Raw genomic sequence first — 18998 nt, forward strand, 5'->3', positions numbered from 1 at the left:
TATAAGTTAGTTAAAATAAATAAATAAATAACATTTTGAACATAAAATATTTATTAAATAATAATAATACATGAATAATAGAAAAATGTATAACAAATTAAACATGTTATATGTAACACCCTACCACACCACCTATGTTTTACGGCTTAAGCGTAAAGCTCAGTGTGGTAGGGTTTTACATTATAAGTATAATTGTAAATATAATAATAAAATAATAATATTATATCACATTGTATGGTTTGGATTGGATTGGATCGGTTATGAAAAGTAGATCCAAAATCCGATCCAATCCAGTGGTTTGCAAAAAATAGAATCCAATTAAATCCGAATTAGTGCGATTTTAATTGGTTTTCGGTTTGGATTGAATTTGATGAGCAGTTTAATTTGGATCGGTTTGGATTTGAACATCCCTCATCCTTAGTACCACGTGGCATGATGACGTGGTAGATTAATGCCATGTGTCACAAGATGATTGGTTGACGTGTTAGATCAGTGACACCTAGCACGACACGTGTCACTCGACATGTGAAAAAGTTATTTATAATCAAAATAGTCCTTGAAAGTTCAGATGTAAGTCATTTTCATCTCTAAAATTTTAAAAATTAATCAAATTAGTCCTTATATAATTTATTTTTATTTTTATTTTTTTCGTAATATTAAAGTTAAAATATTTTTTGATAAACTTTTTAATAATATAATTATTTTTATTATTTTATGTAAAGAGAATTTTATTTATTAAGATCTAAAAAATAATATTAAAATTAGTATTATCAAAAAATATTTTAAATTTAATATTATAAAAAAATAAAAAAATTATATAAGAATTAATTTGATTAATTTTTAAAATTTTAAGGATAAAAATGACTTATATCTGGACTTTTAAGGACTATTTTGATTATAAATAATCTTTTTACATGTCAAGTGACACGTGGCATGCTAGGTGTCACTGACCTGATACGTCAACCAATCATCTTGTGACACGTGGCATTAACCTACCACGTCATCATGCTACGTGGTACTTAACATGACACGTTATCATCTAATTAACGGAAGGACCAATTTGACTTACATTTTATCTTTCAAGGACTAATATGACTAAACAAATCATTTGAAGACTAATTTAAAGAACGAGTGATCTTTCAAGAATGAATTTGACTATTAACCTTTTCTCTTTTCTTCTTTCTTTGTCTTTTAGGTTTTATGTCACAAAAAAAAAAATTACTCATTGATAATAATACATAGTTTGTGATTAAATTAAAGTATTTATATTAAGATTCTATCGTTTCAAAGACTTTTCTTTAAACAACATTAGTAGTTGAATTTGTAAACATTTTTGTCATGATTCATGAGTAAAACTTTCAAGTCCTCTTACTTTTATGTTAAAACTAATTTGAGTAAATAAGATCTAACATGAAATATAGTCTGCTTGAACTTTTTTTATTATCATGCCTAGGGATAACAATGGGTATCCATACAGGATACCCCTCTTCCACCCCATTTTTATTTATGAAAATGCTTACTCTTGTCTCATCCCCGTTATAAGTCCCTATTTAATTGTTCCCGTGAAAATAATGGATACTCACGGATGGATATTCATGGGTATTGCCTTTAAATCTTTTTAAAAAGAATTACAAAATATATAATACATAAGGTAACATAATTTAACTCTAAACATAGTTTAATATAATCTAATACAAACGTTAAATATCCAACATGGTAACTTATAACTTTTATTTATAAGTGATGATATTTTAAAAACATTTCCTTCATAGACTTTGTGGGGTGAGTATATCCATCCCTGTCTCCATTTTCATTTATTCACGAGGGAAGGTCCTCATTCTCGTGGCATTTTACAGGTCCTATTTAATCTCCGTCGTAGATAATTTCTGTAGGTACCTATTTTTACGGGTGTTTTGTCATCTCTAATCATGGCAACAGAAATTAATATATTATATATAAAAATGTTATTGTTAAAATCTAATTGGTATAGGAATTAATAAAATTGTTAAAAATAATAAGAATACACAGTTGAATGCATAATATTTTGTCTTAAATCTCGTGGAATAATAAAAAATAATTTATTTCAAGTCGCTATCAATACAACCATTAAAAAAATTCTATCAATGCAATTAATAAAACTCACCTATCATGTTTAGGATTTTTCTTCATCGATACAAAATATTATTTGAAAACTCATGGCAATAGCTATCTTAGATATGTTTTAGTATTGAGATATTGTTGAAAATTAGTAAAATAATAAACAACCTCCTGACATATAATATTAAGGTCTTTAAACTTACTCTTTAATGTTATCTATGAATTTCATCTTATAACAATTTAAGAGTGAAATATATGTCCTTATAAGTAGCGAGCATTTGCATCCTCCTTATTCAAGAGCAGCCATGTCTAATAATTTTTAAAATTTTACTTCTAAAATATTTATAAGGCAACTATATATGCATAATTTTTTTTTAAGAAAGTGAACGACAATAATAAAATTTTGTAGTCTATATAGCACTAAATTATAATAGTTGAAAGTCGTCTAAGTATTTTTTTTATAGTATCAACAAACTAAATAAAATGGATGCAAAGTACATGTTAAGACTTCAAAGTTAAATCATTACACATATATGAAAACAAATTTGAATATAAATTTATTATTACTTGCAAATAAATAAGTCAACTTTTCAATTATGAAATATTTTCTTCAAATGAACTTTGCTGGAAATAATATAAGTCAAATTTTAAGTATGAGGATATGGCCTTTTAGTTGTCATATAACCCAAAAAAAATACTTGTAATATTTTGTCTTTTTAATAATATAATGCATATAAGAAGATTTTCTGTAATGTAAATCATGAAATGGAAGTCTAATCACAAATAATTTTTTTTTCTTGGATATCATAGCCAAATAATCATCATGTTGCATCATATGCCAAAATGTAGCTACAATTATTGAACTAATTCCTAATTTTATCAAGAACTTATGTTTTCTCTAATGAATCACTAAGAGGATAATTGGTTTGCGAAAATATTTTTTGTTTTCGTTTTCTGTTTTCATTTTTAGAAAATAATTTTTATTTTTAATTTTTCACATTTTAAAAATTGTGATTGATTTGTGAAAAGAAGATTCATTTCTAAGTATCAAAAATAATAGAAATATGTTTGGTTGGTTTATTTTCAAAATGTATTTTCAATAGTTTAAAATCACAAAAATATACTTTTATTCAATGTACGATTTTAGTTATTTATTTATTTATTAAATTAACCATTATTTTTTTTATCATCATCTCTACATGTCATCGCAACCGCCTCTATATAACATTTAAAAACATCAATTGAAATAAAAAAATTACAATTAAAATTAGTTTTACACCAGACAAATCAATTAATTAATATTAAAATTTATTGATGTAAACATATTTTTTAACAAATAATTTATTAATAAAAAATTATAACAAATTATCATTTTATGTATTCTTTTAATTTTTATTATCGATACTTTTATAATTAATTATCGATTTAAAAAATTATTTCCTAACAAAATCATTTCTTTAAATAAAATGTGTCTCTAAAATACGTACTCAATTTTAAATAAAATAAAAAAACTCAAAAAATACATATTTAATTCTAATTAGAACTTCATTTTTTTTATTATTTGACTATATAGTCCAAAGGGTCAAATGAAATTGAAAAAAAAAAAATAAAAAATGGTCAAATGAAATTTTAAAAAAAAGTAATTTTTTTTATCTTTTTAAAAAATGTATGTATAAATTAAAAGTAGATAATGGATACACTGAAGTGAATGTGGTGTGAGAAAAAAAATGTATTGAAAAAAGTAGGAGAGGTTGAACGTTTATCCCAAAACAAAAAATATTGTATTTTGAGTTCAAAACCGTTTCAAATATTCAAACTGAAGAAACTAAAAATATGGAAATAACATTTTTAACTTTGTTCCATTTTTTAAAATGTTTTCATTGAAAATATTTTAAAAATATTTAATCAATCATATTTTTATGCTTTATTTTTATTTTTATCGAAAATAAAAATAAAAATAAAAACAAAATATTAATATAAATTTATTATTCTCATTTGTTATTCTTAATTTGTCATTTTATTAAAAATAAAATAATTACTAAAATTATTGAGTTAATACTTAAATTAGTCCACAAAATTACACATACACCTTAAACTGATTTTTAAAATTTTAGTTTACTCAATTTAATTTCTAAAGTTGACATTTATATATGGCTCACATTAATTTCTCAAATATTTTTCTTTACGACATGTTGACGTGACACATAACATGACATACTGACATGGATTATCAATACCACGTGTTAGAACATGCTTCGACCATGTGTAATTAGGTAATGACATGTCAGTTAGTGATACGTAGCATGTTAATGTGGACGATAGTATTACGTGACAAAAACGGTTATCCATGTGTTACTTTATGATTTGTCTACATGTCACTAGCTAACATGCCATTATTGCAAGTGACTCGATTTAATTCCTGAATTTTTTTAAGCTACTCAATTTAGTCTTTAAAATTAAAAGTCATAAATTAAAGTAGTCTCTACACAAATATGTGAACAATAAAAAAAAATTAATATATTTAAAATATTAAGAATTTTGATTTATTTAACAAAATTCAATGATTAAATGAAGCTACTTGTAATGATGTCATTGAGTGACACATAAACAAATGATAAAGTGTCATATGCACCAACATTTACATCGACATTCCATATGTCACTATCTAAAATTTTATCATCCTATTAAATATGGTCAAACCATACCATTCTAACACTGACGATCCACATTAATATGTTATTCAGCATGTCATGAATAAAAAAATATTCGAAAGACTAACTTGAGTCACAAATGTCAACTTTAAAATTAAAATGAGTAAACTAAAACTTTAAACCAAATTTGAGTTTTAACTCAACATTATTAATTAATTAAGAAATATAAAAATAGTATTGAACAAAATTAATTAAATATTTATTAGAATTAATGTTCAAATGAATGACAAATTGTTAGCAAATTTTAGCTTTAAAAGTATTTCATCTATTGGAATGCTTTCAAATTAATGAAGAATTAGTTACCATACTCTACGACAAATATTTTGATTATAGAAGACTAAAAAAATGTTAAAAAAATTATTGAAAAGGCAATATATATTGAAAAAGTCTACNNNAATAAGATGGAGTTATAATTTGTTTTGATAAACAATGTGAACATGCTCTAAATCAAAGGACGAAGTCTCCAAAAATCGTGCTGAAAACAAAATTCGATACCAATTAACTTAATAACTTCCACTAGTGATACTTTGAATTAATTAAAAATTGCTAACTTTAAGCTTTTAATACCCATGCTTTTATAAAACTATACCATATCAAAGACTTCAAATAATATAAAAATAAATAATAATTTGAATTTAGCGTCCCTAAAATTTAGTATTTACCAAGTGATACGTAACCTTAACCTCAGCCACCCGAAAAGCTCGGAACGGAACAATAAATTCGAACTCGAATATTTGAAAAGAGAGACGTGGTCAACAAAATCTTATCCTCCAAAACAGCTGACCCAGAATCACGGTTCTACCTGCAACTGATGAGCAAAACACCCTCTATAAAACCGAACACACAACCTCGGCTAAAGATCATGTTCTAGTTTCAATTTAATATTCACTTGACGTACCCATAAAAGCTCCTTATTGACTTGAGCGTCGGAGTATCTTTTATAGGTATTCCCGCCACGGTGTTCAGTCCTGGCCGATGTATAGCCCTCCATCTTTGACGACACTCTGCTCGGAATCACTATAGCTCGGCCGCCCCAGTGCACGGACGAATCACTTGGCGCCCACCGTGGGCCCAGAAATTTATCTAATCCCACTGTTCTCTTTGCTTAGTTTTTTACTCTATTTTGCAGGATTCCCAATCCTCAAGCATGGCTGATAATGGGAACCCTCAACCCACACAGGTAGAGCTCCTAGCTCAGATCGCTGGGCTTCAAGCAGAAGTACGAAGGATAGCCAAGCTATCCGCACATAACAATGGAAAACATGAGGAAGGAAGCTCCAAAAGCTCGGCTCAGGGCAACACAGGTCCCCTAAACATCAGCCCACCGAAGGAAAAGCTGACTTTGGACAACACTTTCTCCAAGGAGATCACCAACTTCCAGATGCCGAAAAATTTCGTATTACTCACCGCCCTGGAGCCATACAAGGGGTTCGGTGATCCCCGGACTCATGTTAAGAAATTTCAATCTATGATGTTTTTTAACGGCGCTAACAATGAACTTGTGCTCTGTCGAGCTTTTCCTACTTACCTTGATGGTGCTGCATTATTCTGGTTTTCTAAGTTGTCTACAGGTTCAATTTTTTCTTTTGAGGAGCTGGCGGGGTCCTTCATTGATTATTTTGCCGCATCAAGAATATACGTTCATGGATCAGATTACCTAGGCACCATCAAACAAGAACAACATGAAAGCTTAAAAGACTGCATGACTCGGTTTGCTGAGGCAACCATGGAGATTCAAGACTTAGATCTGGCAGTACACCTGCACGCCCTCAAAGCCGGCCGCAGACCTGACAAGTTCTGAGAGACGATTGCGTTAACCAAACCGAAGACACTAGAAGAGTTCCGAGAAAGGGCTGCAGGTCAGATGGAGATTGAAGAGCTCCGCGAAGCCCAGAAAGTAAAAAAACAGCCACACAGAAAAGATGAAGAAAATTTCTTCAGACCACCAAACAACAAGGAGTCGAAGAAGCTCTTCAAGCTCACACCAAAATTCAATACTTACACTAGGTTCAATACCAAAAGAGAGAACATCATCAAGGAGATTCTCAATGCCAAAATAGTGAAACCATCAGCCCGTGCATGAAGTTACCAAGACCAAAGGTTCGTGGATAGGAGCAAGCATTGCGCTTTTCATCAGAAGTTTGGACACACTACAGACGACTGCATCGTCGCCAAGGACCTGCTCGAAAGACTGGCACGCCAAGGGCTCCTAGACAAACACGTCGATGGATGCAAAACTAAGGAAGTCAGCTCGGATAAAGATGAGCACCAACGAGCAACAACAGATAAGGACAAAGGGAAACGAACATAACCCAACCCGCCAAGAGGCGTTATCAACTACATATCAGGAGGCTATGCAGGTGGGGGGGGGGAAACCTCGGCCAGAAAATGACGTTATAGAGCAATGCTAGCAATCGAAGGAACAACACACCCCAAGAGAGAAAAAGACGTAGACGTCACAATAACATTCAATCAATCAGACTTCAAATCAGCGAGCCCTAACCTTGACGATCCAGTAGTAATCTCCATTCAAGCTGGAGAACTATTAGTAATAAAAACACTACTAGATCCAAGTAGCAGCGCTGACGTTTTATTTTATTCTACTTTCAAGAAAATGAAGTTATCAAAAAAAACAATGCAACCCTCCTCCGGAGAGCTGGTGGGTTTCTCCGGAGAAAGGGTCCCTATTATGGGACACATATGGTTAAGAACAACGATAGGAGAAAACCCTATGTCAAAATCGATTGATATCCAATATCTGATTGTAGACTGTTATAGCCCTTATAATATTATCATCGGAAGACCAGCCCTGAATATATTCAGGGTAGTAGTGTCTACTTTACACATGTGTGTTAAGTTTCCTGTGCAGGAAAACAAGATAGCAACAGTATATGCAGATCACCAAAAAGCTCGACAATGCTACAATGCCAGCCTGAAGTAAAGCTCGGCAAAACAAGCAACTCGGCCACAAGTGCAAGCAATCCACAATACAGCCGAGATTTTAAAATTAGCCGAGCTTGATCCAAGAGAGGACTTCAACGAATGACCTCAACCAATGGACAACCTTCAGCGAGTAATATTAGCAGACGATGATAAACAATTCACATACATTGGAGAATCCTTGGAGGGGGAAGAACGAACAAAACTGATAATAATACTTCGAAGCAACGCCGACCTATTTGTATGGACGCCTGAGAACATGGCTGGAATAAATCTAGAAGTCATCTGCCACAAGCTAGCAATTGACAAGGCAGTCCGACCTGTGGCACAAAAGAAAAGAAACCTCGGAGAGGAGAAAAAACAAGCAGCACTAGAGGAAACCAAGAAGCTCCTTAATGCAGGTTTTATCAAAGAAATCCGCTTCACCACATGGCTCTCCAACGTGGTAATGGTAAGGAAAAGTTCAGGCAAATGGCGCATGTGTGTCGACTTTACAAATTTAAATAAAGCTTGTCCTAAAGATGCTTACCAGTTACCTTGTATAGATAAATTAGTAGATAATGCTTCCGGTTTCAAAAGCTTAAGTTTTATGGATGCATACTCTGGTTATAACCAGATCCTAATGCACCCAGAGGACCAAAGCAAAACAGCCTTTATAACATAACATGAGAATTTTTGTTACAAGGTAATGCCTTTTGGCTTAAAGAATGGAGGGGTGACGTACCAAAGACTAATGGACAAGGTATTCCGATAACAAATAGGTCAGAATATGGAAATTTACGTAGATGATATGGTAGCAAAGACACCTGAACGTGGTTCACATTGCGACGATTTGTTAGAAGTTTTCAATCAAGTCCGAGCATACAACATGAGGCTTAACCCGGATAAATGCGCCTTCGGGGTTCAAGGAGGAAAATTCCTCGGCTTCATGCTGACCTCACGAGGGATCGAAGTAAACCCAGAAAAGTGCAATGCAATACTAAACATGGCAAGCCCAAAGACAATAAAAGAAGTTCAACAACTCGTAGGAAGAGTAGCCGCCCTGTCGCGCTTCTTACCTGCAGTGGCGAACCGATCATATCATTTCTTCCAAACAATCTCTAAGAATAAGAAATTTGCATGGACTGAGGAATGTGAAAACTCTTTTAAAGAGCTCAAGCAGCTCTTAACATCACCTCCAATACTCTAGAGACCAGAAACAGGTAAACCATTGCATTTATACTTATCTAACCATGCTATAAGCTCGGTTCTAGTGATTGAAACAGGAAAAAAACAAAGCCCAGTATACTTCATTAGTAAGGTTTTACAACCAATGGAGACAAGATACCCGAAAATAAAACAGCTGGCACTAGCACTAATCACCACGGCAAGGAGGCTAAGGCACTATTTCCAGAGCCACACAATAATAGTACGCACCGACCAACCTCTCAGGCAGATATTGACTAGACTCGAGCTTGCTGGACGAATAAACAAATAGTCCATTGAGCTCTCTGAATTTGACATTCAGTACCAATCAAGGAAAACCCTGAAATCACAAATACTAGCCGACTTTATCTCAGAAATGACTACTGAAACACAACCCGCAGAGACGAGTTGGAGTATACACGTAGATGGAGCATCAAACAGGGAAGGAAGCGGAGCAGGTGTACTACTAAAGGAAGGAAACAAAGTGATAGCCGAGCAATCACTACAGTTCCGTTTTACTACAAGCAATAACCAGGCAGAATATGAGGCTCTGCTAGTAGGACTGAAGCTCACCCAACAGCTCAAAATACCTCAGATAACAGTTTACTGTGACTCTGTACTTGTAGTGCATCAAATTAAGGGTGACTACCAAGTAAAAGATCCTTTGTTAGAGAAATATTGGCTCATAACAAAGGATCTTATTTCAAAATTCAACGAATTTAACATTATTCATGTGAACCGAGAACAAAACAGTAGAGTTGATGTGTTATCCAAATTAGCCACGACCAGGCAAACAACAAACACACCAGCACTATCACAGTTAACACTTGATAAACCGAGCTTTGAGCTAAACACGATATTAAGTATAACGCATGTACACGATTGGAGGACACCTTTCCTCGAATACATCAAAACAGGAGCTGTACCAAAAGAGGAATCAAACCTACCACTCTTCCGAAGAAGAGCAAGCTTCTATACAGTAATAGGAAACACCCTGTACAGGCGAGGATACTCACAACCGCTCCTCAAATGCATCAGCAAGGACGAAGCCGAAGAGATCATGGCAGAAACACATGAGGGGGTCTGCGGGAACCACATCGGAGGCCGAGCACTGGCCGCTAAAATATTACGAACAGGATACTACTGGCCAACAGTCAAAAGAGACTGCATTTCAAAGGTCAAAACATGCAATAATTGCCAAAAGCACGCCACAGTCTCAGAAATCCCAGCAGAAAAATTCCACACCGTAGAGGTAAGCTGGCCTTTTGATAGGTGGGGGCTGGATATCCTCGGACCTTTCCCGAAAGCGCCAGGATAGGTGAAATTCCTTTTATTATCAATAGATTATTTCTCTAAATGGATTGAAGCGCAGCCACTGGCGAACATAACGGCAGACAAGGTGAGATCTTTCCTATGGAAAAATATCATATGTAGGTTTGGCATACCAAGAGAAATAATCTCTGATAACGGAAGACAGTTCACAGATCATAAACTCGCCTCCTTTCTAACCAATTTCAATATTAAACATCGTTTCAGCTCAGTTGAGCACCCACAAATAAACGGACAAGTCGAGTCCGCTAACAGAATTATCTTGCAAGGCCTGAAGAGAAAGCTCGGAGAAGCCAAAGGCGAGTAGGTCGACCTCATCCCAAAAATTTTGTGGAGTTACAATACCACAACTCAATCTGCAACAGGGGAAACTCCCTTCAAATTAGTATATGGCGCAGAAGCACTCATCCCAATAGAGGTCAGTGTCCCGATGTTAAGGACCGAGCTATACAACCAACAAAGTAACACGAAAGCTAGAACAGCCGAATTAGACTTCATAGAAGAAGAAAGAGATATTTCAGACATAAAACAACGAGCTATGAAAAGCTTTATAGAAGGAAGACACAATAAAAAGGTCGTTCAAAGGTTTTTAATGACGGAGACCTCGTGCTCAAACGAACAGAAGAAGCGTGGAAACCTCCAGCACACGGAAAACTAGCCGCAAACTAGGAGGGGCCGCTCCGAGTAGTCAAGAACCTTGGCAAGGGGGCTTACAAATTAGAAACCCTCAAAGGAGATCAACTTCCAAGAACATGGAATGTAACCTCCCTAAGGAAATATCAATCATAAAAATGTACTGTACTGTGCGAATGAAGGTACTCTTTTTCCCCTTCGAAGGTTCTTTCCCAACAAGCATGGTTTTTACTCGAAGAGGGTTTTAATGAGGCCGGACGCCATAAATCATTGTATAAAAGTCGATACTATTTTCAAACAATCTAAGTCCTATGTTATTATAGTTTTGATAACTAACATATTTTATAGAGCAGCCAAAATGCTAATATTTAATATAAACCGAGCTTTATACTCGGAAACTAACAAAAATAACCTGAGCATCATGCTTGGAATGTCCAACAAGCAATCAAAATAAAGAGTCAAGACATACATATCCAAGGCAACAATGCCATACATAAAATCCAAAAAACAAAACATCAACAAAAAGGCCTAGTCTGCCTTATCACCAATGCTCAATTCCTCGCTATCATCCACCTGAACTTCATCATCCATAAGCTGGTCATTCACAACCACCTTGGTTGCATCCAGTTTTGTAACATCAGACTCAGGGAATAAAACTTTTACCTGAGACACAGCACGATCAAAGCCTTGTGCGAAGGCCTCGTAAACCTCATTCTCCAGCTCTTTGATCCTCGACTCTAGGCGACCATTCTCATCCCTAGCAGTTTTAACTTGTTCAGCAGAAGTAAGTTGAAGACGTCTCTCCTCAACAAGCTTTGATTCCTTCAAACTCAAGGAAGAAGACAGCTCGGCAATGGTTTTTTCTTTCTCTTGCACAGCCAAGGATAGCTCAGCAACATCCATGGCAACTTTATGCTCTTTCTCAAAAGCAAGTTCTTGGGCTCTCCCAACAGCCACGATCCGAGCACCTATCACCGACAACAAAGACAACGAATGAAAATAAAATAAAGTACTATAAACAAAATAAATTCACACACACCTGTAGAAAACGACTCGCTCCAACATGACCAACTTCATTAATCATTTTCAAATCATCGGGAAAGCAGCAGAGCTCATCAGCCATAACAGAGAAAGGATAAAGTTTCCCCCACAAAGACCGAGCGTGCACATCCCCCGGATAACCATGCAACCTCTTTTACGACTCATACGCCAACTCCACCATTTGAAGCTCTGCAGAAGAATCCCCTTTACCCTGAAAAGTTTCAACAACCTTTTCTTTCATATGACCCCTTTTCTGTTTTGGCTTATAAGTCGGATCAGTTGAAATCACAGCGCCTTTTTCAATATTGGTGGTCGACCCCTCTTTCTCCCCTTTTTTCCGCTGACTAAAAAATGACTTTAGTCCGGCGGTCGTAATAGTCGAAGCTTTGTCACCTGCATAGGAATCAACGGCATAAGAACACACCAAGCACAAAACAACAACAAAGCAATAAACAACTAAATTACCTAGGTAATTCAGAACAGCTTGCTTATCAGTATCCCATTTTAACAACTCGGATACAGACAACGGTCCTTTTGGACCCAACATTTCAAACAAAACTCCATCACTATATGCTCATCAACAGACCTATCATCCATATCCAACACTTGCATCGATTTAGGATACCACGACAGAGGGAATTTTTCCATAAGGTACTCATTTAGGTAAAAGGGAAACTCGTCAGGTACACTCCTAACCTTAACAAACATGGTTTTAAAATCCTTAAAAGAAGACTTGTAAAGACCAAAGATGGCACAACGAAGATAGCTACTCAGGTTAACCCAGACCCATGACCAACCCCTTTAGCCTGGAACAACGAGAAAAACAACCTAAGGGATGGAGGATGATTAAGGAAATCCATCAGTATCTCGAAAGCTCTCACAAACCCCCACGAGTTGGGGTGAAGCTGACTTGGGGGCACAGTTCAACCAATAAAGAACGCCACACTCGAAATCAGTGAAAGGGAGCCTAACTCCTAGCTTAGTAAACAAGCAACTATACATATAAAAGAAGGCGCAATCATCACGACGATGGAAAACACGATCACCACTCTCACAAGGAAGTATTTCTATCCTAATACCACTACCACTTCTAACCCAAACATTAGAACCCAGCATCTTAACAGCTTCCCTATCACTAAATTGTGAAGAATAACCCCCAACCCTAGGATCAACCTAGCCATAGAGGTCACCTTCACCAACGACAGCCTTCTCCTCTTCCATACAAAAAAACCAAGAAAACCAAATAAGAAAGAAAGAAGAAGCAAAGGCACGGATCAACACTCACCTTTTTTGCTCATTTTCTCAGAAACAAAGAAATTCCCAAATACAAAAGCCAAAGGTTGCAAGCACGTTTATTACAAATGGAGCAGTTACATATGAAGCGTTATTTTTCAATCTTATCCATCAAAGAAACCCACGATCAAGACCTCTTCAATCACACGGTCAGGAGCACCTAGAAATTCGCAGCACAAATCAAATCAATCATTCATTAAAGCACGAAGAACAAAGCAAAAATTAAATATAGCAAACATTTCAAACTCCTGCATAGAACCAAGCCGAGCTTGGGGGCTGTAGGGAACGAACACGACAAAAAAACCAGTGGCCGAGGTATACAATATTCCCGATAAAAAAGCTCGCCTTTGTCCTGTCCAAACCAAGGCAAGCTTGGGGTCTTTGATACGTAACCTTAACCTCGGCCACCCGAAAAGCTCGGAACGGAACAATAAATCCGGACCCGAATATTTGAAAAGAGAGACGTGGTCAACAAAACCTTATCCTCTAAAATAGCTGACCCAGAATCACGGTTCTACCTGCAACAGACGAGCAAAACACCCTCTATAAAACCGAACACACAACCTCAGCTAAAGATCAGGTTCTAGTTTCAGTTTAATATTCACTTGACATACTCATAAAAGCACCTTATTGACTTGAGCGTCGGAGTATCTTTTGCAGGTATTTTCGCCGCGGTGTTCAGTCTTGGCCGACGTATAGCCCTCCATCTTTGACGATACTCTACTCGGAATCGCTATAGCTCAGCCGCCCCAGTGCACGGACGAATCACCAAGTATAATCAATATTTCACTATGATACAGAGAGAAAGGCAATACGGTTAGGCACAAATGAAGATAGACTTGAAAATTAGGGGATCTAACTAACAGATGCAGGAGCAAGCAGAAACTTGCATGTGCATCAATTTCTTCCTCATCCATTACTATTCTATTTCTATGATACATACTTGCTGTACATCAGTGATACACTTTTACACTATATATTTTTCATCATTCAATAAAACCATTCTTCTCTAGGTTCGTATCAAATTGGTGCTTTCATCGAGTCAATGGCGGAAAACACTAGAATGCAAGCTACTATTAACAGATTGGCAGAGCAATCTGATGGCGACAACGAATAGCTTGCAGCAATAACGAAGATACCAAATTGAAGCACCGACTGGAATTTCTGGTACAAACTTTTCCTCCTCATCATTCTCAAAAGAATCACCATCGTTGCTATCAGCAACATACTCTTCATCAGACTCCTCACCATCCACGTCCATGTCTACCACTGGACTAGCACAGTGCAGTGGTGGTGGTGCAAGAGGTGGGTCGTTCTAGACAAAATTCGAGTGACTAGAACCACCACCACCAACATCATCGACCTCCACAGAAAACTCCATCACTTGTTTCGCCATGATACTCCTATGAATATCAAACATGAAGTACACATGCTCATCACCATCAAGCCAAAATAGATGAAACCAAAAAACTCCATTTTCCATCAGTGCTAGCAACTTATACCCAACTCTTCCAACTTCTTTTGGTCCCTTTAGAACCGAGGTTGGTCAATATTGGACTCTTTAACTCAGACAAAGAATTTACTATACGAGTGAGCAACAAAATAGGATTATCACACTCAAATACAATTCCAGTGTCACTGTTTCTCATATGACAATTAGGAAACAAACTTATAATAACATATCCATTACCACTAGACATTTTTACTAAATTTAGTGAAGAAGTACAAGAAGAATCAACTGCTTAGAAAGTCAACATATGAGCTAAAATTAAAATGATCCTCATGGAAAACAAGAAAAAATACAAATGAAAATTCCATGCTGAAGGTAGACGAACCTGATAAAATGGTTGAGTGGAACCACGAGATAACTTCTTAACCTGGGCGTTTTCCATCCATGAAGTTGATTCACAACATACTGGATCCATTCCAACTATCACAGCTCTATAGCCTGCCACAAAGGTTGAGTAATCAAAATGTGTGGTGGGGTAAGGTCATAAGGAAATCAAATCTTCCAGTTATGGGATATTTCACCCAATATGCATTGCATTCATATCAAAGACACCAAATTACAAGGTGATGCTAATCAATTTTTTTTTGCGTGAATAACACAAATTTGATATCCTCTAAGGCATTTGGGATTGAAAATTATAGTTTCATAATCGTAACTACGCTCATATCTTGAATAGTAAGATATATGATCACTATCTAATATAAACATGAAAATATATTCCTTGTTAAATTAACAACAGAACACGACCATAATTTGGCATTTTAAAGACAAACAATGCAATATATAACCCTAAAACCCTAAACACTGAAAAAACTTAAGCACAAACACACTAAACACTAAAAAGGTCATCATAAGTCATTAGTAACCTATGAAGTTTATTAAGGTGTGGATAAATCAAATGAATAATTGTGAAACCCATATTTCACAACAACCAAAATAAAACAATATAAAGTTGGCTCTTACTTCTTAAAGATTTTGGAAAAGGTCCTTTAAGTCTTTAACGTATCCCATTATTTTTGAAGTGTGACCAATTTATTGCAAATATAACTACTAGCTTTTCTCCGCAAGCTCTTAATATTATAATCCTCAGAAAATATACTATTATAGCCTTCTACGTCACATAGTTGTCCCGAACTTCGTAAATATTCTTCAAACATGTAAATTTCTTTAGATTCAGAAGCATTTCCAGCTCCAAATCTGTAGATTTTCCTATCAACTTCAATGGTGCTATAACCAGGAACCTTCTTTAGTCCCATCCCTTCCATCTTTGTTCTCACCGCTCTGGATTCATGGAGGTATCCTCCTTTGGCATATATATTAGATAACAACGTATAGTACCCTGTATCATCTGTACTTATTTCTTGAAGGTCATTGTTAATTTGTCGAATCAGGTCTTTCCTACCATGAATTTGGCATCCGTTAAGTAGAGCTCCCCATATGCTAGAATCTACAGGGAAGAGCATTGATTTAATTATTCTGTGTGCTTCATCAAGATCACCAGTGCGGCTTAGGAGGTCGACTATAGAGGCAAAATGTTCTATGTTAGGCTCTATGCCATAATCCCTCATCGAGTTGAAATAGAATTTTCTGGCCTCCATTGATCTGGCATGCCTACATGCGGATAAGATATTCATGAAGGTTACTTCGTTTGGTCTGATGCCTGACTCTACCATTTTTGTTAAGAGTGAACCAGCCGCAATCATTTGACCGTGTATACCATAAGCAGCGATCATGGTACTCCATGACACAACGCTTTTCTCTGGCATGATATCAAAAACTCGTTTGTCTGTTTGAAGGTCTCCAGATTTGGCATACATGTCAACCAAAGCTGTATTAATATAAAGGTCGCTCTATACACCGAATACAATGATTTTATGATGAATCCATTTTCCCTCCTCAAGATAGCCTGATAAACCACTATTTTATGGTTTATCTTATGCTCAATTGAGTGATTTATATCAATTCTTTCCACACTTATTCATACTAATTGCATGGTTTTACATTTTTCTTCCTAATCTTGTGCTATGATTGAAAACATGTTTCCTGGGCCTTTAAAATTGCTATGTTTAATTCCCTCTTATTACCATTTGATGCCGTGATATGTGTGTTAAGTGATTTCAGAGTTTATAGGGCAGGAATGGCTTAGAGAATGGAAAAGAAGCATGTAAAAGTGCAAGGAACGCACAAAATGGAGTTTTGAAGAAAATGGCAGCGACGCGCACGCATGGACGACGCAAACGCGCGCCGAGCAAAAAGCATGAGCGACGCGTACGTGTGACTGACGCGTATGTGTGGCAAGGAAAATCCCCAATTGACGCGCACGCATGACCCACGTGCACACGTGACGGATGCCACATGCAGGAAATTGCAGAAGTCGCCCCCAGCGATTTCTGGGCTGTTTTTGACCCAGTTTTCAGCCCAGAAAACACAGATTAGAGGCTATAAAGTGGGGGAATCCATTCATTCATTCAATACAACATTCATATTCATAATTTTAGGGTTTAGATATAGTTTTCTAGAGAGAGAGGCTCTCTCCTCTCTCTTAGGTTTTAGGATTAGGATTTCTTCATTTTCTTCATTCCAGGTTCAATGTTCCTTTAATTTAGTTTTCTTCTACTTTTTATTTATTCTATTACTTTAGTTTATCTTCTTCTCTTGTTAATTTATTAATGCAAAAGTATTTTTATATTTAATTCCATTATTTCCTGATGATTTTCAATTGAGTTTAATTGCCATGTCTTCTTCCTACTCCCTTTACATGTATGCAAAATTGGCATCCATGTCAATGGAGTAGGCTTTCAACTTGGCTTTGGAGTTGATTAATATTTGGAGACTCTTGAGTTGGAAGACTCAAGAGTTAATTTGTGATTGATTCTCTGGCCACTGACGTTAATCCAAACACAAGGGTGAGGATTAGGACTTGTGAATAGAAGTTGGCTCCCAACTTGACTTTCCTTTATTTAGTAAAGGATAACTAAGTAGAGACAACAACCTATTACTATTAATCTTGGGAAATCCAACAAGGACAAAACTTCCAATTAATCTTCTCCGGGTCAAGGCTTTTATTTTAATTACATAAAACCTCTTGTTAATTTTCATTACTTTAATTTATAATTATTTTTGTGCCCATTGCCCAAACTCCAAATTTCCCAGAAAACTCATAACCAATAATAAATCATACTTCCCTGCAATTCCTTGAGAGACGACCCGAGGTTTAAATACTTTGGTTATAAATTTTATTGGATTTACTTTAGTGACAAACAAGTTTTTGTACGAAAGAATTTTTTGCTGGTTTAGAAACTATACTTGCAACGAGAATTTATTTGTGAAATTCTTTACTGGCAGAAATTCGCTCGTCAAAATGGCGCCATTGCCGAGAAATTGCAATTGTGTGCCTTATTATTGGTTATTGTAAATATTTTATTTTGCTTGTTTATTTGTTTTTATTTTTGTTTTTAATTTTTATTAGTTACTATGAGTTCTCACCCCCTTCACTTTGAGTTTGGTTCTAATGTTGCTGAAAGGAATGGAAGCTATAACAGGAACATGCATCAAGGTCAAAACAATCACAGATGGAAGGAGTCACGAGAATATGATCAACCCTTTCGGCAACAATACCTTCCAAGATACCATGGACAACGACCATTCTACAATACATGCCAAGACAATAGTCATGGTGGACCCCTTCGTGACAAACACCTCCACCAAATTACTATGGTCAAGAGCCATTCCGAGGTGCGTACCAAGATGATAGATATGGTAGACCCCCTTATAGTTACCAGCAAGCCCCATTATATGCCAATGAACCTCCTCCTCAATATAGCTTTGAACCACCATACTCACAAGCCACCTACAACCATTCACCTCTATATGACCCTAACCCTTATCCACCCCAATTTCAATCCAATTACCCCCAAGAACCACTACTTCCATATGCACCATGTCCATGTCCATCGACCCAAGAATCACAGGCTCGCCTCAAGGAAACAGTAGATCAATTTCATACAACCCTTCATCAACTGGAACAAGCGATAAATCAATTAGCTTCCCGACATTCGGACACTCAAGGAACCCCCATGGCTTCATGTGGAGAATCTAATGAAGAACGTAGCATGAAGGAGACACTAAAAACTCCGGTAGACAGTGATCCGCATGACTTTGTATTGGAACAATTGGAGGAAGCTGTAATCGTTAAAGAGGAAGAAGTGGTCGAAGACTTAGGAGATGCGGAACGTCCATGGGAAAGCCCAGTCATAGAA

General features: G+C 35.9%; 2 protein-coding genes across 2 annotated transcripts in view; one reads left to right on the forward strand and one right to left on the reverse strand.

Annotated features, from left to right (window-relative positions):
- Positions 9310 to 10569, forward strand: LOC107627305. Its single transcript, XM_016330153.1, has 2 exons — positions 9310 to 10185; positions 10306 to 10569. The coding sequence occupies exons 1-2, from the start codon at positions 9310 to 9312 to the stop codon at positions 10567 to 10569; spliced, it is 1140 nt and encodes a 379-aa protein (XP_016185639.1).
- Positions 14545 to 18998, reverse strand: part of LOC107627304 (putative pentatricopeptide repeat-containing protein At1g69350, mitochondrial) — a 9450-nt gene continuing 4996 nt past the window's right edge. The window contains exons 2-4 of the mRNA XM_021116932.1: positions 15791 to 16567; positions 15065 to 15177; positions 14545 to 14757 (exon numbers count right to left, since the gene is read on the reverse strand). Coding sequence (XP_020972591.1) covers positions 14545 to 14757; positions 15065 to 15177; positions 15791 to 16567 — 1103 coding nt within the window. The remainder of the gene's footprint in view (positions 14758 to 15064; positions 15178 to 15790; positions 16568 to 18998) is intronic.

Source organism: Arachis ipaensis, chromosome B02 (assembly GCF_000816755.2).
Source record: "Arachis ipaensis cultivar K30076 chromosome B02, Araip1.1, whole genome shotgun sequence".
Taxonomy (NCBI): domain Eukaryota; kingdom Viridiplantae; phylum Streptophyta; class Magnoliopsida; order Fabales; family Fabaceae; genus Arachis; species Arachis ipaensis.